Below are 19,550 nucleotides of genomic sequence, written 5' to 3'. Positions count from 1 at the left end.
GCCACGTGCGCGGCCGCTCAGCCGCGCACCTTAGAGGGAACAGTGTTTTGGACTCCTTTTCTCCTTGGGCCAATGAACACATTGGCACTTATTTTGTTGGGGCTATCAATGAAAAGAATCTATGATACATCATTTGGTTAGGATGATTCTTTGGTAAGTTTTATTATCTCCTGATTAAACATTTATTAATGCAAGCTTTTCTAAATCTCATCTATTTACCATCTTTCCATTAAAATATCTATATTTACATATAGATATATCCAATTTCCCACTTCATTATTAATGCACTTGTGAATTAATTGTCCTTTAATAGTGAGTTTTTCATCATTTTGACTATCAAGTGAAATGCTTATGTTTTTAGGGTTTTTAATGGCATTTCATATTTCTGCTTCTTAAGGCTGAACGGAACATTTCTTTAACTTCACATTTTAGAAGAAATTATAATTTAGAAATGGTAAAAAACTGGCACTACCAGTAAACATCTCAGAAGTTGAAATGAAATCTTGTACTCACAAGAGAGGGTTATCTCCTTTCATTAATAGAGGGACCAGGACTTAAAGTCACAATTTCAGTTCTGAACAAAATAATAATTACTCATGCTATTACTACTAAGCTCCGCTTTACTATAGTAGTAATAGAAACTCAATTTAGTTATTAGCTTATTATATTACTCCAGGCAATTATATTTCATATGGAATTAGTCCTTGACTTACTTTGATAATTGAATCTGCAATTACGGCTGTAAGTCATGCTGATCATTAAGTGGGTCATCACATAAATACCTTATTTTACAACTTTCTGTTTATTCTGTTGTTAAGTGAACACAGAGTTTGTAAAGTGAATGTGGTGTTTGTTAAACAAAGACTGGGGTTTTTTAAGGCACTATGAGTTTTGCTCACTATGGGTTGGGGTTTTTTTTGGCCAAAAATCAGATGTAAATGAAGATTTCCAGCAAAAAAAAGTCATAAATTATGCTCATGTGGCTACAAGATGCTGCAAACAGCTTTAAGTTGTGAGTTGGCTGCCAAGCATTCACAGTGCAGTCACATGACCATGGGGAGTGGCCATTGGAACTTCAGTCTAGGAAGTCTTAAGTACCTTTGGGGAATTCATCATAAATCAAAGACTACTAGTTGTGTTTTCCTTGCTTTATTAACCCGAGCTTCAGTTTGAAACAGATAAACTCTAACTATTGGAAGAATGGAAGGAAAAAGAGAAGATGATTAATTGGTCCAGCTGAGATGGACCATTGGACTTACCTGAAGGGTCGTTTTCAGGGCGCTGCGAAGGAGAGTCCAAGCAATGGGTTAAATACAGCCAAACTGCCCAGAACTGAATTGAAACTTTAAGCCACGCCTCTGGTGCTGATTATCCTCAGATTTTTGAAATGAAGACGTGGAACCGTTGCGTGCTGAGAAGTCCAACAAGTAATCCAACAATCATACAATAAACAAGTCCAACTGGAACTTCAACTGAACATGAAACAGTGGAGCCAGACCCCTGGGCAGGGTGGACTCTCCTTTGCAGCACCCTAAAAATGACCCTTCAGTAAGTCCAATGGTCCTTTTCCAGGGTGCTGCTCAGGAGAGTCCAAGCAAGGGACATACCCAAGCTAAACTTCACTAGGGCGGGAAGCAGAAGCAGTCAGGGTCTCTCCACTGGAATGAATACCCTGCAGCACACGCCTCCCAAAGGCCCCTTCCGCTGAAGCAAACTTGTCCAACTTATAATTCCGCACAAATGGAGACAAGGAAGTCCAGGTGGCCGCTCTGCAAATTTCCTCAATCGGAGCCCGAGTCGCCCAGGCTGCTGTGGTGGCAGCGCTTCTAGTCGAATGCGCTGTGATGCGGCACCAGTTTAGACTACAGAACATGAGCAAGGGCGATGCAGGCCCTAAGCCAACTGCCAATGGTAGACGAGGACACCTTCCGGCCTTGAGAAATGGCTGGAAGGAGATGAACAGCAACTCAGAATGCCGGAAGCTGGCCGTGCACTTGATGTATCTGCGAAGCATCCTGTGGACATCCAACTTGTGCCAGCGCTTCTCACGGGGATGCCTGGGATGTGGGCAGAAGTCAGGAAGGATGAGCTCCTGAGCCCGATGAAACCAAGAATTTATCTTGGGGATGAAAGACGGATCCAGTCTGAGGATAACTCTGTCTTGTTGAATCAGGCACAAGTCCTCACGGACCGACAAGGCAGTAAGTTCAGAAATACGCCTAGCCAAAGTGATGGCGATGAGGAACACAGTCTTAAACATCAAATGCTTCATGCTGGCCATCCGGAGGGGCTCGAAAGGAGACTCCACAAGGGCATGTAAGACCATGTTAAGGTTCCAAGTCGGATACCTGTGAACCGTAGGAGGGCTCAGGTTAGTAGTCCCCCAGAGAAAACTGTGGATGGTGAGATGACAGCCAAGGGATGACTGACTGTCAGGATCCAAGATGGTGGAAAGTGCCGCTACCTGACAGCGGAGCATGTTGGGCGCCAAACCTTTGTCAAGTCCGTCCTGCAGAAAGTCCAGAATAACAGGAATCTACACAGAGGGAGCCGAGGTCCCCCGAGAAGCACACCAACTAACGAAGGACCTCCAAGTAGCATCGTAGATCCGAGTTGTAGAAGGACGGCGGGATGCCTGGATGGTAGAAATCACCTTGGTGGAAAGGTTGTCCCTGCTCAGGAGATCCCTCTCAAGTGCCAGACGGCTAGCTGCAGCCACTGGGGCTCCGGATGTTGAAGGGCCCCCTGACTGAGAGAGATCTCCTGTGGCGGAATCCGCCATGGATCTTCGATGGAAAGGCTCACCAGGTTGGCAAACCAGGTCCTCCTGGGCCAGAAGGGAGACACCAGCAGGATCTCCACCCTCTCCGCCAGGATCTTCCGGATGACTCGGGGAAGCAGCAGTAACGGTGGGAAGGCGTAGAGTAGGACCCAGGGCCAAGGGCAGTGGAGGGCATTGACCTCTTCGGCCCTTGGGTCATGAAATCTCATGAAAAACCTGGAAAAGTGCAAGTTGGCCGCTGTGGCAAACAGGTCCACCTGAGGGCAACCGAACCTCTGAACTAGGTGCTGGAACAGCCGTGGATGAAGGCGCCACTCGGAGTGGTCGACTGTGGCGCTGCTCAGCCAGTCCACTTGGGTGTTGGTCATGCCGGAGATGTGCTCTGCCTGAATGGAGAGAAGATGTTTCTCCGCCCACCGACCTAGGTCGTCGGCCTCCGACATCAGGGACCTGGAGCACATACCCCCCTGGCGGTTGATGTCCGCCTTCGTCGCAATGTTGTCCATCAACACCCTCACGTGACGACCCCGAACGCCAACCTGAAAGCGAATCAGGGCCAATCGGACCGCTCTCAGCTCCAGCCAGTTGATGCTGTGCGATGCCTCGGCCGAGGACCACCTGCCCTGAGCAATCTGATTGCGGAAATGGGCCCCCCAACCATACAGGCTGGCATCCGTCGTGATGGTGAGCCGGGTTGGCTCCTTGAACGGGGACCCCTTTGTCAGGGCTGGAGACATCCACCACCTGAGCGAACAACGTACCTTCATGGAAACTGGGATGAACCTTGGTGAACTGCTTTCGTTGGCCCTTTGGTAAAAGAGCAGGAGCCACTGGAGCGGTCGAGAATGAAGTCGTGCCCATGGGACAATGGACAGGCACGAGATCATCTTGCCTAGGAGCTGTGACAGCTGAACGACCTTGGCCTGGGAGGATTGCTGCACCTGTGCGACCTTCTCTGAGGCTCGCCACCCTCTCCGGTGACAGAAAGACCTGGCAGGTGATGGTGTCGATGACGGCCCCCAGGTGTTGCAGCCTGGTCATCGGATGAAGGTGGCTCTTTTACAAGTTGATGGAGAAACCGTGGTCTTGAAGTACCTGCATTGTGTATTGCAGGTCTTGGACCGCCTGCTGGTGGGATGACGATTGAAGGAGGACATTGCCTAGGTAACAGTGCAGCCGCACTGGATGGGATCTGAGGAAAGCCGCCACTGCCGTGAGGATCTTTGTGAATGTCCTGGGGGCCGATGACAGGCCGAACAGCAGGGCTCGGTATTGGTAGTGCTGACCTGCGTAGGTGAACCTCAGGTACCTGTGGTGGGCTTTGCGGATGGAACGTGGAAGTAGGCCTCTTTGAGATCTATGAAGGTTAAGATGTCTCCCGGCCTGATGCAGCCCAGAATAGATTGGAGGGACTGCATCTTGAACCTCCGATAGGTGATGTGATGGTTCAACCTCTTTAGATCTAGGATCCCCCTCCACTCTCCGGAGCTTTTGGGAACCAGGAACAGGATAGAGTAAAACCCTGACCTTTCCTGTCCTGCTGGAACTGGCTCTATGGCCTTGATATCCCTGAGGTGCCTGATTTCCTGCTTCATGAGGGACCATTTGACTGGGCATGAGGGAATGGGGCACCTGATGAAGTGACGAGGAGGAGGGGAGAAGAACTCCAAGGTGAGTCCCAGCCAGATCGTTTGCAAGACCCACTGATTCGACGTGATCTGCTCCCACTGGGCATGAAACAACTGGAGCCACCCTCCAATGGGAGCCAACCAGTGACAGTCACTTATACCTCCTGAAGGGGCAGGAACCAGAGCCCCCTCGAAAGGGGCGATGGGAATAGTGCTGCTGGTGACCCCTGTCCCGGAAAGACTGGCGATCCTGGGGCCTATCTGACTGCTGGTTAAAAGGCCTCTGCGACTGAGTGGAGCCGGAGGAAGACTCCGTGTTCCGAATGGGCTGCCTCCTGTAGGAGTAAAAACCCTTCTTGTCGGATTTCTTGGTAACTGACGGCATCACCTTCTTTTTGTCCTTGTTTTCAACTAGGACCAGATCCAGGACCTCCCCGAAAAGCTTGTCACCCTTGAAGGGAGCAGACACGAACTTGCCCCCCGATAGCTGCCTGAGTGGACGCCAGGGAAACAAGAAGTGAGATCCAGAAACTAAGCACTTAAAATAGTCAAGTCTCACTAAGCCTGCTCACAATTTAAAGGGAAACTACTCACAATTAGCTCAAGAGAGTCCAAGCAAAAACTTTCAGAATGAAGAGAAACTCTAAGCGCGTCCACTGGGCTAGCTGAATTGAAAAAATCTGAGGATAATCAGCACCAGAGGCGTGGCTTTTATTCAGTTCTGGGCAGTTTGGGTAACCCGTTGCTTGGACTCTCCTGAGCAGCGCCCTGGAAAAGGAATCACTTCTATTAGTAAAATGGGAAGGAAAACAACCCCTCTCACCTTATAAGACCTTTTACATGCACACAAATGGCTCACTTCCGAAATAGGTTAGTAATAGGATGAAAAACCAAAGAGGTATTGCTACTTTTTCAGGCAAACTCCATTTCTTTAAAAGTTTTCTTTAAAAAACATATGGAAATTGCCCTTTCTTCTATGATTTTCTTTTCAACTTCCCAGGCTGGCCTACAGTCCAGTTATTTCTTGATAAGTCTCCTATCCAGATATTAACCAGCTATGACTCAAATCTGATTTTCAGAATCAAGTATGGTTTGTAAGATTGTGCCATCAGCTAGGAGAAAATTCAAAGATACAGTACTGTTTTTGCTAAACAAAAATATACTTTTTCAGTTATCATACTTTAATCAGGCTACAGTCCATATTTTTATTTTAAGTAACATTCATTCAAAGTTAAGGTCCAAAGTATATGAATTTGCATGTGCAAAATCCCCAGCAGACTTTCAAATCAGAAAAGATGGACAGTGAACAGTGCTGGACCCTCTAGGTAATCAGCTGCTTTATCAGCCATAGCTCCAGATCAATATGTAATAGGTTTTTGCTTATTCAAGCCTGAAAAGATAGTAGTTGCACAGATAGTGACATATATGACTATTCTAATGTACTATTACTAACTCCGTCTCAATTCCCCCTTGAGAGGATTACCGTAATGCATTCTAGGTAGGGCTGCCTTTGGAGACAAACCAGTAGTTGCAACTGGTAGGAAATGTACTATCTAGATTATTAACTGGATACCTTTCCAATTCAGAATTACACCTACAGTATATTGAAGTCAGTGAATGGTTGCCAGCAGTCACAATGCTAAGTGCTGTTAATTACCTTTACCATTATCTAAACATCACAGCACCAGGATATATCAAGCAACCTTGCTATTGAATCTGCATATCCCATTATCAAGAATATCCCTTCCAAAAGTTTAATCCCTTCCTGAGGCCTGAAGGCTTCCTCTGCACTATCCCTTCCTTTATAGAATACTCTGTCCCCAGGAAGTAGTGTCAGTTTCCATCTTTTCACATTTCCACACACAGCTTAAAATACACAGCTTTATTTCAATGTGCTCTAAAAACTGACTATGGGCACTTAGTTATTCTTTTGTTTGTTTTGTTTTCTTTCTGTTGTATACATTGCCCATATCTTTGGGGATTGGGGTGGGTTAATAACATTCAGTGCTTAAAAGAGAGGGTAGTATAATGCTACATCTGTTTAAAAATAATGATGATCATTTTTAAATTGTTTAATTTTCAAAGAAATTGTTTTCACTTTTTATGAGGCAAGATGCAAAACCAGTAAGAAAATCTTGTTATTTCTTAGAGGAAAAAAAAAAGCTGTAATATCACCCAAGGTTTTAACCAATTTTTCTCAAACTTGGCAAAATTAAATGTACACAGAAGCGAGTGGCTAGGGAATTCTGTGAGTTGAAGTCTTATACATCTCAAATTTGCTAAGTTTGAGAAACATTAGTTTAAAAGTACATCCGGATGTATTTTCAGGGGGAAGTAAGAGGGTGGGAAGTACAGGTTAAAATGATTTTAATGCATATAGTCACAGCTTGTTAGATTTGCACTGGGAAACTCCATGTCTCAATCTCAGAACTCATTGAATGGATTTCTCTTCTACTCTATTTCCTGTTGTTTGATTAAAATTAGGGAGAGCACCCCAAATTTCTTAGAGAAAAGTTGTTATAGAAAAGTCATAAAAACATAAATAAGCAAGTGCCATTCAATTTAATGCACTTGATCAGGGGTGGTTTCCAGTGGTGGGTTCTGGATCCCATTGCAACCGGTATGCCCTTAACTCCTGCAATGCCTCTGCGATGCTCCAGCTCCTTGGCGGAGCATTGCGCAGGTGCCGTAGGCTCTGTGCGCGGAAGCGCTGAAGACCTCAAATACAGGTAAGGAGGGTGGACGGGCCCTCCGGAGCACTGTACTGGAACGGTACCTGGTGCTCCTAGCAAGCACCTGTATGCCCGTACCGGGGCGTACCGTCTGCAACCCACTACTGGTGGGTTCCTATGCTAGTCGGTACCGGTTCGCTGTGTGCACACTTTACAATATTTTAAATTAAACTGTTTTTCAAAAATCTAGAAAAAGTATATGTATGTACACACATGCACACGCACACATAATCAAGCAAAAGTTCCACAGTGTCATTTGGATTTTCGGTAACAATCAGATGAATGACATATTAATTCCAGAGCTTTAGTGGGAAAAGAGAGAGGAAACAAGACTGTTTTGTAATATGATCACTAATCTTAGCAGCAGAAATTTGCTGAGGAAAGACAGTTCCAAGCTGACCAGTTTTGCTGTTTTCTATTCAGTTCTCCCACTTTATGAAATAAGATGTCACTCCAATTTTCCCTTTTTTCCTTCTTCCATTCACAGCGGTAGTGTTATTAACTTTATTTTTCTCATTGTAAATTCCACTGAATCAGTTGGAATGCAGATCTAAGACAAACTAAGTAAGAGCTTGGATTCTCACTTAGAATGAAAGGCATTGTTATACTGAATAGTGTAAAATTTTGTTTATTTGTATTTACCACTTTAAACTTACAGATAACTGCAAGAATCTATTCTGCATTACTATTTTATTATAGAAATTCTCAAAAAATCCTTGATGAAACACTTTTTGGACTTTTAAAAATTTGCTTATTTTATGTATAAAAAATTAGTGGACAGATGTATGAAACCTCAAATTACATTTTAAAAAACTATAAATAGCAAAGAAAGAGGCCTGAACCAATTTTCAGTTTCTTATAATGCATACATAAGAAACCAAGCAGGAGAAATAGACTTACAATCTGATTTGAGGTGGTATCAATGTGATTTCTGTGTCTGCACATAATTTTTCAACTAATTTAGATGCAGAAGTTTTTTTGTTTATTTTTTTTAATTAGCAAGTAGACTGGGTACCATCACTGCATAATTTATCTGATTTAGTTTCTTGGCTATAACATAAAATTGCTTCCTAAGCTTCACAGTAAAGATTGCTATAAAATGCTAATGTAAAATTTGGAATAAAGCATCTATTATTTATGCCTTCTTTAGAGCCTACAGGGAAACAAATGCAGCAATTTTCCCATGCAGTGATATTTACAGTTTACTTTAATAAAATCTATTTGTTTATTTACTGAAATTATTACCCTACTTTTCACTATAAATGACACATATGGTGCTCATAGTAAGAAAAATAAAATAAAATAGATTAACAATTAAAACACTTAAAATACCATTAAAAGCATATCAATAAAAATAATACAACTCAGTTACAATGAACTCAACAGCTAGTCAAATTATATGCCAGAAAGAGACAGCTTGCCAGAAAACAAGAGAGAATTAGCCTAGCATTTTATATCAGAAAGTTCTGAAGCCTAGTTTAAACCTGTCAGATCTCTTAATCAAAAATTTCTACAATAATTGGAAGGGAAGGAAGAAGAGATGGAGGAAGGAAAGCTTCTTCTAAATGACGTTAAGTGTGTGCAAATGTGTAATGATAAATATATTATTTCAAAAACCTGATTCTAAAGGATGTAGGATTTAGGGCACTGTGCTGGTAAAAAGTCCTCCAGTCATCTCACTATTGCTGGCCTGAGGCAAATATTTTAGTAATATCACTGAACATTGTTCAATGTTTTAAAAAGGCTGCCAAATAATATAATTGCCATAATTTCCGTATTCCAAGGGAACATATCATCCTGGTTTAGCAAAAATTTCTAGAAATGTTTACATCTCTGCAGAGTCTGACATGCGCAAATCTTGGATGTTGAGATACGCAAATCCTGGCTGAATCTAGGAATGAACACAAACTATGATTTGTAACCCGATTTAGTGTAGGTTGCATCCTTATTCCTGGATTTGCATTTCAGTTTACAAACAGCACCTGTCTTGTTTGAATTAATTTCCAACAGGCTTTTCCTTTGCTTACTAAAATCAGATACCAATTTAGAATTTATTTTGTAGATTTTGAATGATGGGAAAGATAAAAGTATTGATAATATTAAAGGATTTGTTTAATCTCAATCCAATATTGAAAGGAAAACATTTGTACCAGTGTCCCTCAACCATAGCAATTTTAAGATGCATGGACTTCAACTCACAAAATCCCATGCTATTATGACTGGCTGGGAAATTCTGGGAGTTGAAGTCCATGCATCTTAAAGTTGGCAAGGTTGAAAAAACATTGATTTATATTCTGATCTTCTCCGCCTATGATTGTCAGAGCTCCATCCACCTTTCTTCTACTAGGTCTAGGAATTCCAAATAAAGGAGGGAGAGTAAGAGACAAGCTGTATAGCTCTATTCAGTATAGCAGAAATTAGCTCTCTTTAATTTAGTTTTCATATTTTAAGTCACTATCACCTCTTTCCAGTTTTCAAATATGTTACAAATATTGAAATCTGCAATTTTTGGGTGTGCTAATTTTAATGTTATGCTACATGATTTTTAGTAGTTTAAAGGGTATTCACTGCAAGATATTGCACGCAATTTTTTACAATCAATATCTTTGGCACTTTTGAATTAGAACTATTTTATTTCACTTTGATTGTCATTCTCAAATTAAATTTCCCTAATCATAAATTGCTATAAGCCATGTAGTGGATTTTATTCATAATGAAGAGTAATAGATACTTTCTACTTAATGGGAGATTAGGTCCCATGAAATCCTAAATTTAATAGACATTTAATAAGAGCTATATAGTCATAATGAAATGCTATTACAACATAATCCTATCTGTAGTTCACCTATGCTGGCTGGAATTCCTGGAAGTGGAATATAAAAGAAGTAGAAGATTGTTAATTTAAGGAAGGCTCCCATAAACATTGTTTTTTTGGAGTAGATCTGTTGAACAATTCTTACATAATAGTAAGATTCATACTTCAGACAAAGCTGTTCGTTCATACAGGTAGTCCTTGACTTGCAATCAAAATTGACCATGGCAATTATAGTCATAGGTTGTAATGGTCATATAGCAGGTCACTGTGAATGCTTCCCCAGGTGTCTCTCCAGATGAGGAGAGGAGGATGAGCCAGTCCCAGGCTTGTCAGGAAGAGAGGCAGCCAAGGGCTACGAGCAAGAAGTGGTGTGGCCGGATGAGCAGCTGGCTGAGCTAGAGACAGGAGAGACACAGCTTCAGCGGGGAAGCCCAGAGACTTCAGAGGGAGAGGCCCTGCAGCTTGTCAGTGGAGATGAAGAAGGACTGCCTCCTCTTCCAGATCTGAGAGCACCTAGGGCTGAGAGGAGGCAGGCACAACAAAGGTCAACCAGGCTACTTGCAAGGAGCAGCCTCACCCCCTTTTGATGGGCCGCACCAGGAAGCAGTTATTTAGCTCAGCAAGCAGAGTGAAATGATGCTGGGAAAAATGTGTCCATTTCTTTGCTGTGTGTTCTTGCCTTGAACTTCAGATCATGACTCTTTCGGCTGTGGACTCTTTGCCTTGTGGACTTGTCTTTGCACTGTGGACTAGTGCTGGATTCTTTTGAATAGTCTGTTGAACTCATCAGGAATGGGCTGGTCCTGGCACAAGGAATTGTTGGAGAATACTAATTCAGGCTTGGAACCCCTAATAAAGATCGTTGTGTAGGCGAGGAGAGAGACAGCACAGTCACCATGTGACTTGACCCGCTTTTATGATTTTTTTGGAGTAGTTGTTAAACAAATGCCACAGTTAAGTGACCTCATTGTTTGCTACAGACTGCTTTTTGTCAGAAATTGCAAGTAAACTTCTGCTTCTGTCAAAAACTAGTAAATCATGGTCATATGACTATAATGCACTGCAAACAGCCACAAATGTTGCTGAGTGGCCAAAAGGTGGTCATGTGACTACAGAGGGATGGTGTTGGAACTTCAAAAATTGGTCATAAGTAGCTCTTGACAATCTATTATAACTTTTGATGGTCGCTAAGCAATTGGTTGTACATAAGTCAAGGATTATTGTGCAACGTGCATAGACCAAAATACAATTGTTCCAGTTGTTTGGGGGAGAGCACAAAGGGCATTAGCAGTGCCAACCAAAAGAAGGCAGAAAAGTTGCCAGGAAGATTGGGAGTGCAATGATTAGGAAAAATGGGAGTGTGAGTATGTTGTACTGGGAGTTTCAGCACAACATTTTGAAATTCTGAATTTGGTTCTGCTGAATTATACTGGATTTCAAACATTTCTGCAGATGTCCTATTCAGTAATAAGTTGCTTTGAATTCAACATAAAATTTCCCATAAGCCTTATTAATTTGGATTAACAGAAGCATAATGGTCTACATTGATGAGACTGTGAGTGATACATTTATATTCTGATGCAGCTCTGTTCAAAAGCAAAATTCAGCAATAAAAAACTCATGAATACGAACAGCTACACTTACAGTTTTCTTCAAGATTTTGACAGCAAAAGGCTTTTGAGTTCCTTTTTGTCTGCACCTGTAGACAATAGATGTAGCACCCCTGAATGAAAAGACAAAGAAAGAGGTATCATTTAGTTGGTAATAAATTTGTAGGAGAAAGCACAGATTTACCTCAAAACAATGCCAGCTTCAAAATCTGACATTTGGAGTCTTAAATGGGGGGAAAGTCATATTTCTCTGAATTTCCCCTGTACTGCTCTTGTATTTTCAGTTTTGACTCAAATAATGAATCAAAAACTTTGTGCTTTTGTGACTAACTTTTTTCTTAGTCAAAAATTTACATGTTTTCAAAAAATAGAGGAAAATGGGAATTTGCTTGTCGCATTATTAAAGTATATTTAATGCAACAAATATTAAAATATTTCATATTTTAAAAGAGGTTATGAGATACACTAAATCTCAAAAAAACCCAATATGATCAATAAGACTTTACAGCAGAGATGATTGAGTCAGTAATACTTGGGCCATTCAACAAATTGTCAAACATGTCTACTGAGAATCATCCTATAATAACTGCTGTATTTCCTCCATTCCTTAGTCACTTAATCCTTCCTTATTCAAGGCAGTCTTTGACAGATACAATTCTTTTCTCAAGAGGTTTTAAAGGAGATTTTTCTTGTTTAACTCTTTTAGCTCTTTTAAGCAGATTATGCAGCAAAGAGAAAAACAGCAAATTCAATTCATTTATTTTTAGTCACAGTCTGTTTGTATGTATGTATGTATGTATGTATGTATGTATGTATGTATGTATGTATGTATGTATATCTTTTTTGGTCTTATTAAAACAATATAATTTATTTTTAAGCCTATCCAATTTGAGCTAGTAAAATCCAGAAGGCTACTAGATGGGAGCAAAGATAACACAAATTCAAATTCTTTATTGTTCCAGATCAGCCACCCAGACTAAATAAGATTTGCTAAATATAACTACCAAATACAACCTAGAAAATAACATTCAAAATAAGGCATATAAGGTAAAAAATGTATGATCACGCTTGCACTGTTTTGCTATTGACAATCTGCAAGTTTTATAAATGGCGCAAATGTTGCAATTATAAAAGTTACCTTGGGATTCTTATCTACCAGTGAAAATGGAACATAAAAATTTTCAGTCCCTCCTAGAAAAAAGCTTAGAAGAGTAATTACTAGTTTTTTATATATATTTCAGGGCAAAGTTATACAAAAAAAATTCTTCAAAAGTAGTCCAGCATTTTTTATTCTTTCAAGTATATTTTATGCTTTAAAATATCACTTTACATTTGTTTAAGAAATTCCTCTTTTAGTTTTAACAATGCCACATTTGAAACAACTTCAATATTTAGGGAAGTGCATTTTACTACACCAAACTGGATATTATTTTTTTAATTCTTCCCAGGTTAAAGAATAATCTTCTCTGTAATATATGGGAATCTGATAGTACAAAGCTGATAGAATTAAGCCATGGAACTAGTCCTACGGTTTTACAAATCCTTGGTTGTATTTCAATGCTAGTTTATGCCTAAATGATAACAGATATGACAAAGTCTGGTTTTAATCACTTTCTGCTACATATACATTGGTTATTAATTCCATACAACATGCCAATAAGAGTTCATTAATAGTGAAGTTAGCTGTATGGGATATACCTCAGCTAATTATGCTAAGATATTAGGACTCTTGACTTTAAGGGAAAAGATTCTTCAGAGGGCATATTGGTGTGTCTAGAGGAGCTGTCAGCAACTTCATAATCCAAATACCGTATTTTTCGGAGTATGACGCACCTTTTTCTCCCCCCAAAAGAGGGTGAAAATGTGGGTGTGTCTTATACACTGAATACAGCATTTTTGGCCTACTGAAACCCCGCCCCTTTGCAAAAATGGACGTGCAGAGGGTTTGGGAGGCTTGCAAAGTGCTCTTGGGGGCTGGGAAGGGCAAAAACAAGCAAAAAATGGGCCATTTTTGCTTGTTTTTGCCCCCTCTGTCCTCTGGAGCACTTTACAAGCATCCCATAATCTCAGCATGCCCCCCCCCTTTCTTTCCCTGCAAAAAATGAGGCGTGCAGAGAGTTTGGGAGGCCTGCAGAGTGCAAAAGCTTTTTTTAAAAAAAAATACCTTTTCAAAATCATGGTGCGTGTTATACTCTGGTGCATCTTATAGTCTGAAAATACAGTAGGTTCTTTTCCTGCAATTGTGCTGCAACTACACAATAGCAGGAAAGAATTGCTGCTTTAAGAAGTTGCTGACAGTGCTACCCAAGTACTCCTCCCTGCTGGGAAGTTGTACACAATTCTATTGAAATTTCTATATTAACATTTCTATATTGTTATTATTTTTAGACATTTTTGAAATTTTAAATGAGTATGTAACCATCCAGAGAAGGATGGCTTGAGAGTATATGAATCTTTCTGATGCGCGCGAGCACACACACACAAATCTTTTATATAAAATATAGGAGATAGGAAACAAATTAAGGCAGAACATCCCAAAGATGCTTTGCAAAAAGCAACTCAACTTTCTTGGTTTTGTTTCCTTGAAAACATTTCATTTCTCATCCAAGAAGCTTCTTTAGAACTTCTTGGATGAGAAGTGAAACACTTAATGTGCAAGCAAATTCCTTTTGGTCATAAAAAAATGGTCTTCTTCATTGCATCGTGAAGGTGCCAATACCCCATACTGATGCCAGCTGAACTAAAACAGTTTAAGAAAATTCTGTTTGGATTGGAATGCTGGTTACCTTGATCTTACCCTGAACAATTTCCTGACTGCTATGCCTTCTAAAAGCAACTCCTAATCATTTTCCTTTATTTTTGTGGGGTTTATTGAACATGTACTGCATACTTTTTTTTTAAAAGTGAGTAAATACTAAAATGACTTATTACTGCATTTACCAATGTACCATGAAGAAAATTGCAACCCTGCTCATCCCACTATGTCCCCAGGAAGAGACTGCTCACCCATCAACCCTTAATTCCTCTCACTAGCCAGCATTCAAGTCACTTTCCTGTCCTTCCTTTGCTGCCTGCCGCTGTTAAAATATTTCAAATTTTGGCCTTGGATCCAAAGTAGCCAATCACTGCTCACCCATTCAGCCTTGTTGCCACCTGATTGGGCAAAGGGGCCAGCAAGAAGCAGAAAAGAGGACAGAGACAGCCCCCTCCCATCTTCCCTTGCACCACACAACAGTAGTGTAGTCAGAAATGACTGACATTTCATGAAGTGGCCACAGGTGTTTCAAATTTCAATCCCATGGGAGCCATGGATCCTGGATACATTCTATAAATTAATCGATTTTAGGTACATTGATTCAAGAATTATTACCCAATCTGAGGGCTACAAAGAAACAAATACAAGATTTTTAATAGTGTATAGATCCATGATGATGAACATATGGCATGCAGAGCCCTCTCTGTGGGCACATGAGCCATTGCCCCAGCTCAGCCTCACCACGCATGGGCACGTGCCTACTGCCGGCCAGCTCACTTTTGGGTCTCTGCCGTGCTTGCGCGGGGGTGGGGTGCATGCGGGAAATGTGGATGCATGCACAGGGGGACTGGGGAGGTCATGCACACATGCACAGGGGGATGGCATTATGTATGTATACGCGGGGATGGGGGGAGAGCAGGGGGGGTGCAGTGCCCCCCAGCCTGTTTTTCATCCCAGGAGGCTGCAGAGAGGCCTACTAGGCCCAAAATGGGGCATGGGGGGAAGGGGAGTGTGTGGATGTCACGCATGAATGTGCATGGGGGGCACATGTGGGTGTCACACTCACATTGCATTATGGGTTTCCGGCACGTAATGACAAAAAGGTTAGCCATCAGTGGTATAGATAGCTAAATAATTTTATAGCTTAAAAAGGCATGCTCACGTAGTAGAAACATTAATATTTCAGGTAAGAAGGTTTAATCTCCAAATTGTAGAGATATCATTATACACACCAATTTACTACATTTCACACCTGTCTGAAGTCAGAAGCTAGAAAGAAGGGGGAATGGCCATATAGTTTAACTAGATCAGGGATGTCAAACCCACGGCCTCATGGTGCTGTCACATAACGTATTGGGACTTTTCCCCTTCGCTAAACCGGGTGTGGGCATGGCAGCCCGGTCGTTTGATAGGCCTGAACTAGATGCTGCTCACTTAGTAGAATGAGAAAGTAACCTGACTTGGAGATACTATGTAAATAAAAAACAATGAACTTATTCACATTAAGGTCCATGTCTGTTTTGTCTGCACAATCCTTTAAAAGCTGTCACAGAAAAAAGAAAATAATAAAGCTCTTTTCTGCAATGATTTAAAAAGATGAGGCAATGTAATCATAGATTATGCTATTGGAACTATTGAAACAGTCACTGCAGCAGAAATTATGAAGCCAAATGTGGTAAAATGCAAGAAACACTCCCCCCCTCAATGCATGCTATTGCAGGGCTGTGGGGGCCTTCCTGCCACTTTGTGCAGCAGCCAAAAACAGCAGAGGGCTGCCCAGAAGAAATGAAAATGTGGCAGGCAAACCAGACAGCAAAGCTTGAGCTGCCAGAAGCCAGAAAGGACTACTTCAAACATAGAGGAGGAAAACAGAAGTTGAAGATGCATTTGCAGGGGTCTGGCAAAGGACATCTTTAGCCATTCCTGCTTTGCAGAAATGGCTGTTATTTCATACTCAATACTGTGGTGATTGTAGGACAGTAACAATATTTAAAATTGTAACACAAATACCATAAAATCACAGTGCATATCTGATGCATTTTGACAGAGTGCGCATAGTGTGACTAAGTGAGACAACCCAGGAGCAAATATACTGAACAGAGGTTTGTATTTAAATAGTGGTTTTATCTACAACGAATGTATACATACACATACTTTAGACAGACCTCAAACTAACAGCAATCAGGAATTACAGCACAGAAGCATGCATGGAAAGAGAAATACACCACAACAGGGCCTCTTCTTATAACAGGCTCTTAAAGTTATAACAGCCCCAAAAACCTTTCTGACTCATTCCCAGCATTATATCATTGTAGCAGCTGGTCAACTCTTAAATCATTGCCCTGTCACATTTGATGTAGTTTTTAAAATAGATATTATAGGACTTTTATATGCAAAGATTCTGTGCACCTCATTTTGTGAGTGCTACACAAGTGAGTATTACTACTTCTAATTAAAGGTAGTCCTTGATTTATGAACTATCATTTAGCAATCATTCAAGTTTAGGACAGTCTCAGAAAGGGTGCTTTAAGGTGCTGTACCACTTCTAGCTGTCGTGAAATGTCACACTGTCCCTTCCCCCTCAGTCACATGATTGCAAGATGAATATTTGGTAACCTATTTGCACTTGCAGCTAGTTTGTCCAACACCTTGTGATCATGTATTTGCATCTCAGTGTTTACCAAGCTGAGTTCACACTCTGCAGGTCAACAAAGGAAGCAGGAGACAATTCTTAATTAAACTATCTTCGGTGTTATTCTCAAGAGATAGTCAAGACAGACATCAGTAGAATATCTGCTCATTACTCAAGAATTTTCAAGAGGCAAAAGAAGCAGGAGAGGTTTTATACTCAGGTATACTGTGGTTTAGGATTTTCAGAGAAATATATAGATCTCAAGAGTATCAGAGTAGATGCCCACCATTGTGTTTGCTTCTGTGATTTCAATACAAATAGAACCAATTTTAAATTAAAACCTGGAGATCCAAAACTAAAGTGGTGATTTCAGCAAACCTACGAGACTGTCCAAGTTTGCAGGAACTAAAAGAAAACAAAACCTAGGTGCCTCCAAAAAAACAGATAAGGATCTGTGTCCAATAGTTTCAGATGCATAATATTGGAGCAACTGAGCCAGGTAATATTATGGGAATCGGTTGGAAATTAAAATGTAAAATAAGGAATTGGTTGAGTTCTTAATATCTTAGATAATTTTGATAGAAAATGGTCTGCTATAGTAATGATATTCTATTTTCTTCACGATCGGTTTTATAGCGGGAGTGCGCACATACGTAAAAGGTCTTTGATGATCGCTGGGTCGATGGGCGGAACCTCACACCATTGTCACTACTGGTTCGCCCAAACTGGTCCGAACCGGCAGCATACTACTTTTGGTCTCCTACTTGGCATTCTGTGAAATGGGGCTTGTGTGTACATGTGGTGTGGGAATATCATGTGTGAAGTATTAAAAGGGAAGAGTGTTTTTTTTCTTTTTCGAATCTCCAGAAAACCAAACCTACAGGATGTTAACATCCTCAGCAGAAGGGCAGCCACATCTAAACCACAGCTTTTTAATACCTTGTCATAAAATTCAAATAGTGCTAATGGCTTTGATTGCAAGATTATATAATATGTACTGGCAATGAAATACATAAATCTTTAAAAATTACCTCAACTATAAGAAGGTTTAGAAGGCCAGACCCTTTATTTAGCCATTTTTATTAAAAGAAAGATGTGGGAACATCTATCAACAGATTTTATGGCCATGTTTCTAAGTTTAGCAGAGGTGAGATGATTTGAATGACAAGTAAACAGTGAATCTTTTCTAAACCTTTACTGTAACCCACCTTCTCAAAAACCACCTCCACTCAATTATTTTTAATAACTGATTTGCTTTCTTTAGCACACCCTTATAGTTACACTGAGTTATAAATCTTATTGTCTGTCTTCAGATCTTTGAGCGCCAGTAGAAAATTCCATCAAATGATTTTTTCATCTCAGAAAAAAGAAACAAAAAAAAAGCTGTCTCTCTTTGTAAAAAGATTTGTATACATAAAAGTTCAAATAAAAGCCCCTCTCCCCCTTAGATTAATAAAGTGAGCTATTTCTATCGAGGACAAATAGAAACACTAGTTCCACTCCAGGCTCATAATGTGAATTTCAATGCTTTGTTAATAGACTTTTTATGGCTCAACCACATGTTGCTGCTATTCAGTACCTGTTTTCCATATTTTCCCTTTGGGTCCTTCATCTTCTCTCAAGCAGCCTTTTTAAAAAACCAACAATATAAAATTTGTGGAATAATTTCTACAAGTTTAGGTAGAAACAGCACTATTACATTTTTTAAAATGTAAAAAAAATCCTTAGCTTAATTATAGATATGATGAAGAACTTGCTTTTATTTCTTGTTTATATAGATTTCAAAGCTAGAAGCATTGATTAAATGGAAATTATTTCATGCATTCATCAACCTGGGGTCCAATGGGAAACCTGTGCAATGGCTGTACTGTTTCTAAATATGTATTCTCCCACAATCTTGTTTTTATTATTTTATTTATCTTGTTTTTATTTATTTGTTAAAGTTTGTATTACCGGTTGCTGTGATTTTGTTTTAACTACTGATTGTATACCATCACAATCATGGTTAGCGAGATGGGAAGCTATATAAATGTGTCAGTTAAACAAATAACCCTGTCAGTTTAGTCTAATCTAATCTATTTCACTGTTTATGCATTTTTCATGATAGTTAAGGCAAAGGGGCTCTCTTCCAATGAATAGTTGACAAAACAGTTTATCTGAATTTTCAAAAGCTATAACTGATGGTGAATTTTTCAGCCAAAATTATTTATGGTAACATTTTTTATATTAAATATCAATTGAAATGTCTTTCTTTTCACATCCTATGAGTATTTGGTGATAATTATGGTTGATATTTTATGATTATTTTTAAAAGATTAATTTTTTTCTCAAAATATTAACTAAATCAATATAATAATCCTTTGTTATGCAGTAAATGGTGGGATTTCTTAAAATCCTATTCCTTTATAATATATGCTTATACGTCAGATATGAATGAAACATTAGATTATTTGAATTTTCCCTTAACTGAAACAGATTATAATGGCCTCTTTCTGTTCATTCTCACTCTCTCCTTAATTTCTACTTTTAAATCTTTTTCCATACTATTTTAAATCATGTTGAGAGGTTTGTAGTTATTTCTAAAATTATCTGGCAG

General features: G+C 40.0%; 1 protein-coding gene across 2 annotated transcripts in view; it reads right to left on the bottom strand.

The window, feature by feature from the left end:
- The window catches only part of CAMK4 (calcium/calmodulin dependent protein kinase IV), a 66,993-nt gene that overhangs the window by 33,259 nt on the left and 14,184 nt on the right, over positions 1–19,550 (bottom strand). For both annotated transcript variants that reach the window (XM_087715799.1, XM_087715800.1), the window contains exon 2: positions 11,602–11,680. In XM_087715799.1, the coding sequence (XP_087571925.1) occupies positions 11,602–11,680 (79 nt within the window). The remainder of the gene's footprint in view (positions 1–11,601; positions 11,681–19,550) is intronic.

This window comes from Thamnophis sirtalis, unplaced genomic scaffold, assembly GCF_051295495.1.
Source record: "Thamnophis sirtalis isolate CommonGarterSnake01/CBP01778 unplaced genomic scaffold, rThaSir2_p1.2 scaffold_5, whole genome shotgun sequence".
In the NCBI taxonomy this organism is placed as follows: Eukaryota; Metazoa; Chordata; class Lepidosauria; order Squamata; family Natricidae; genus Thamnophis; species Thamnophis sirtalis.
Note: the sequence above shows the minus strand (reverse complement) of the source record. Positions and strands in the feature narration are given on the sequence as shown.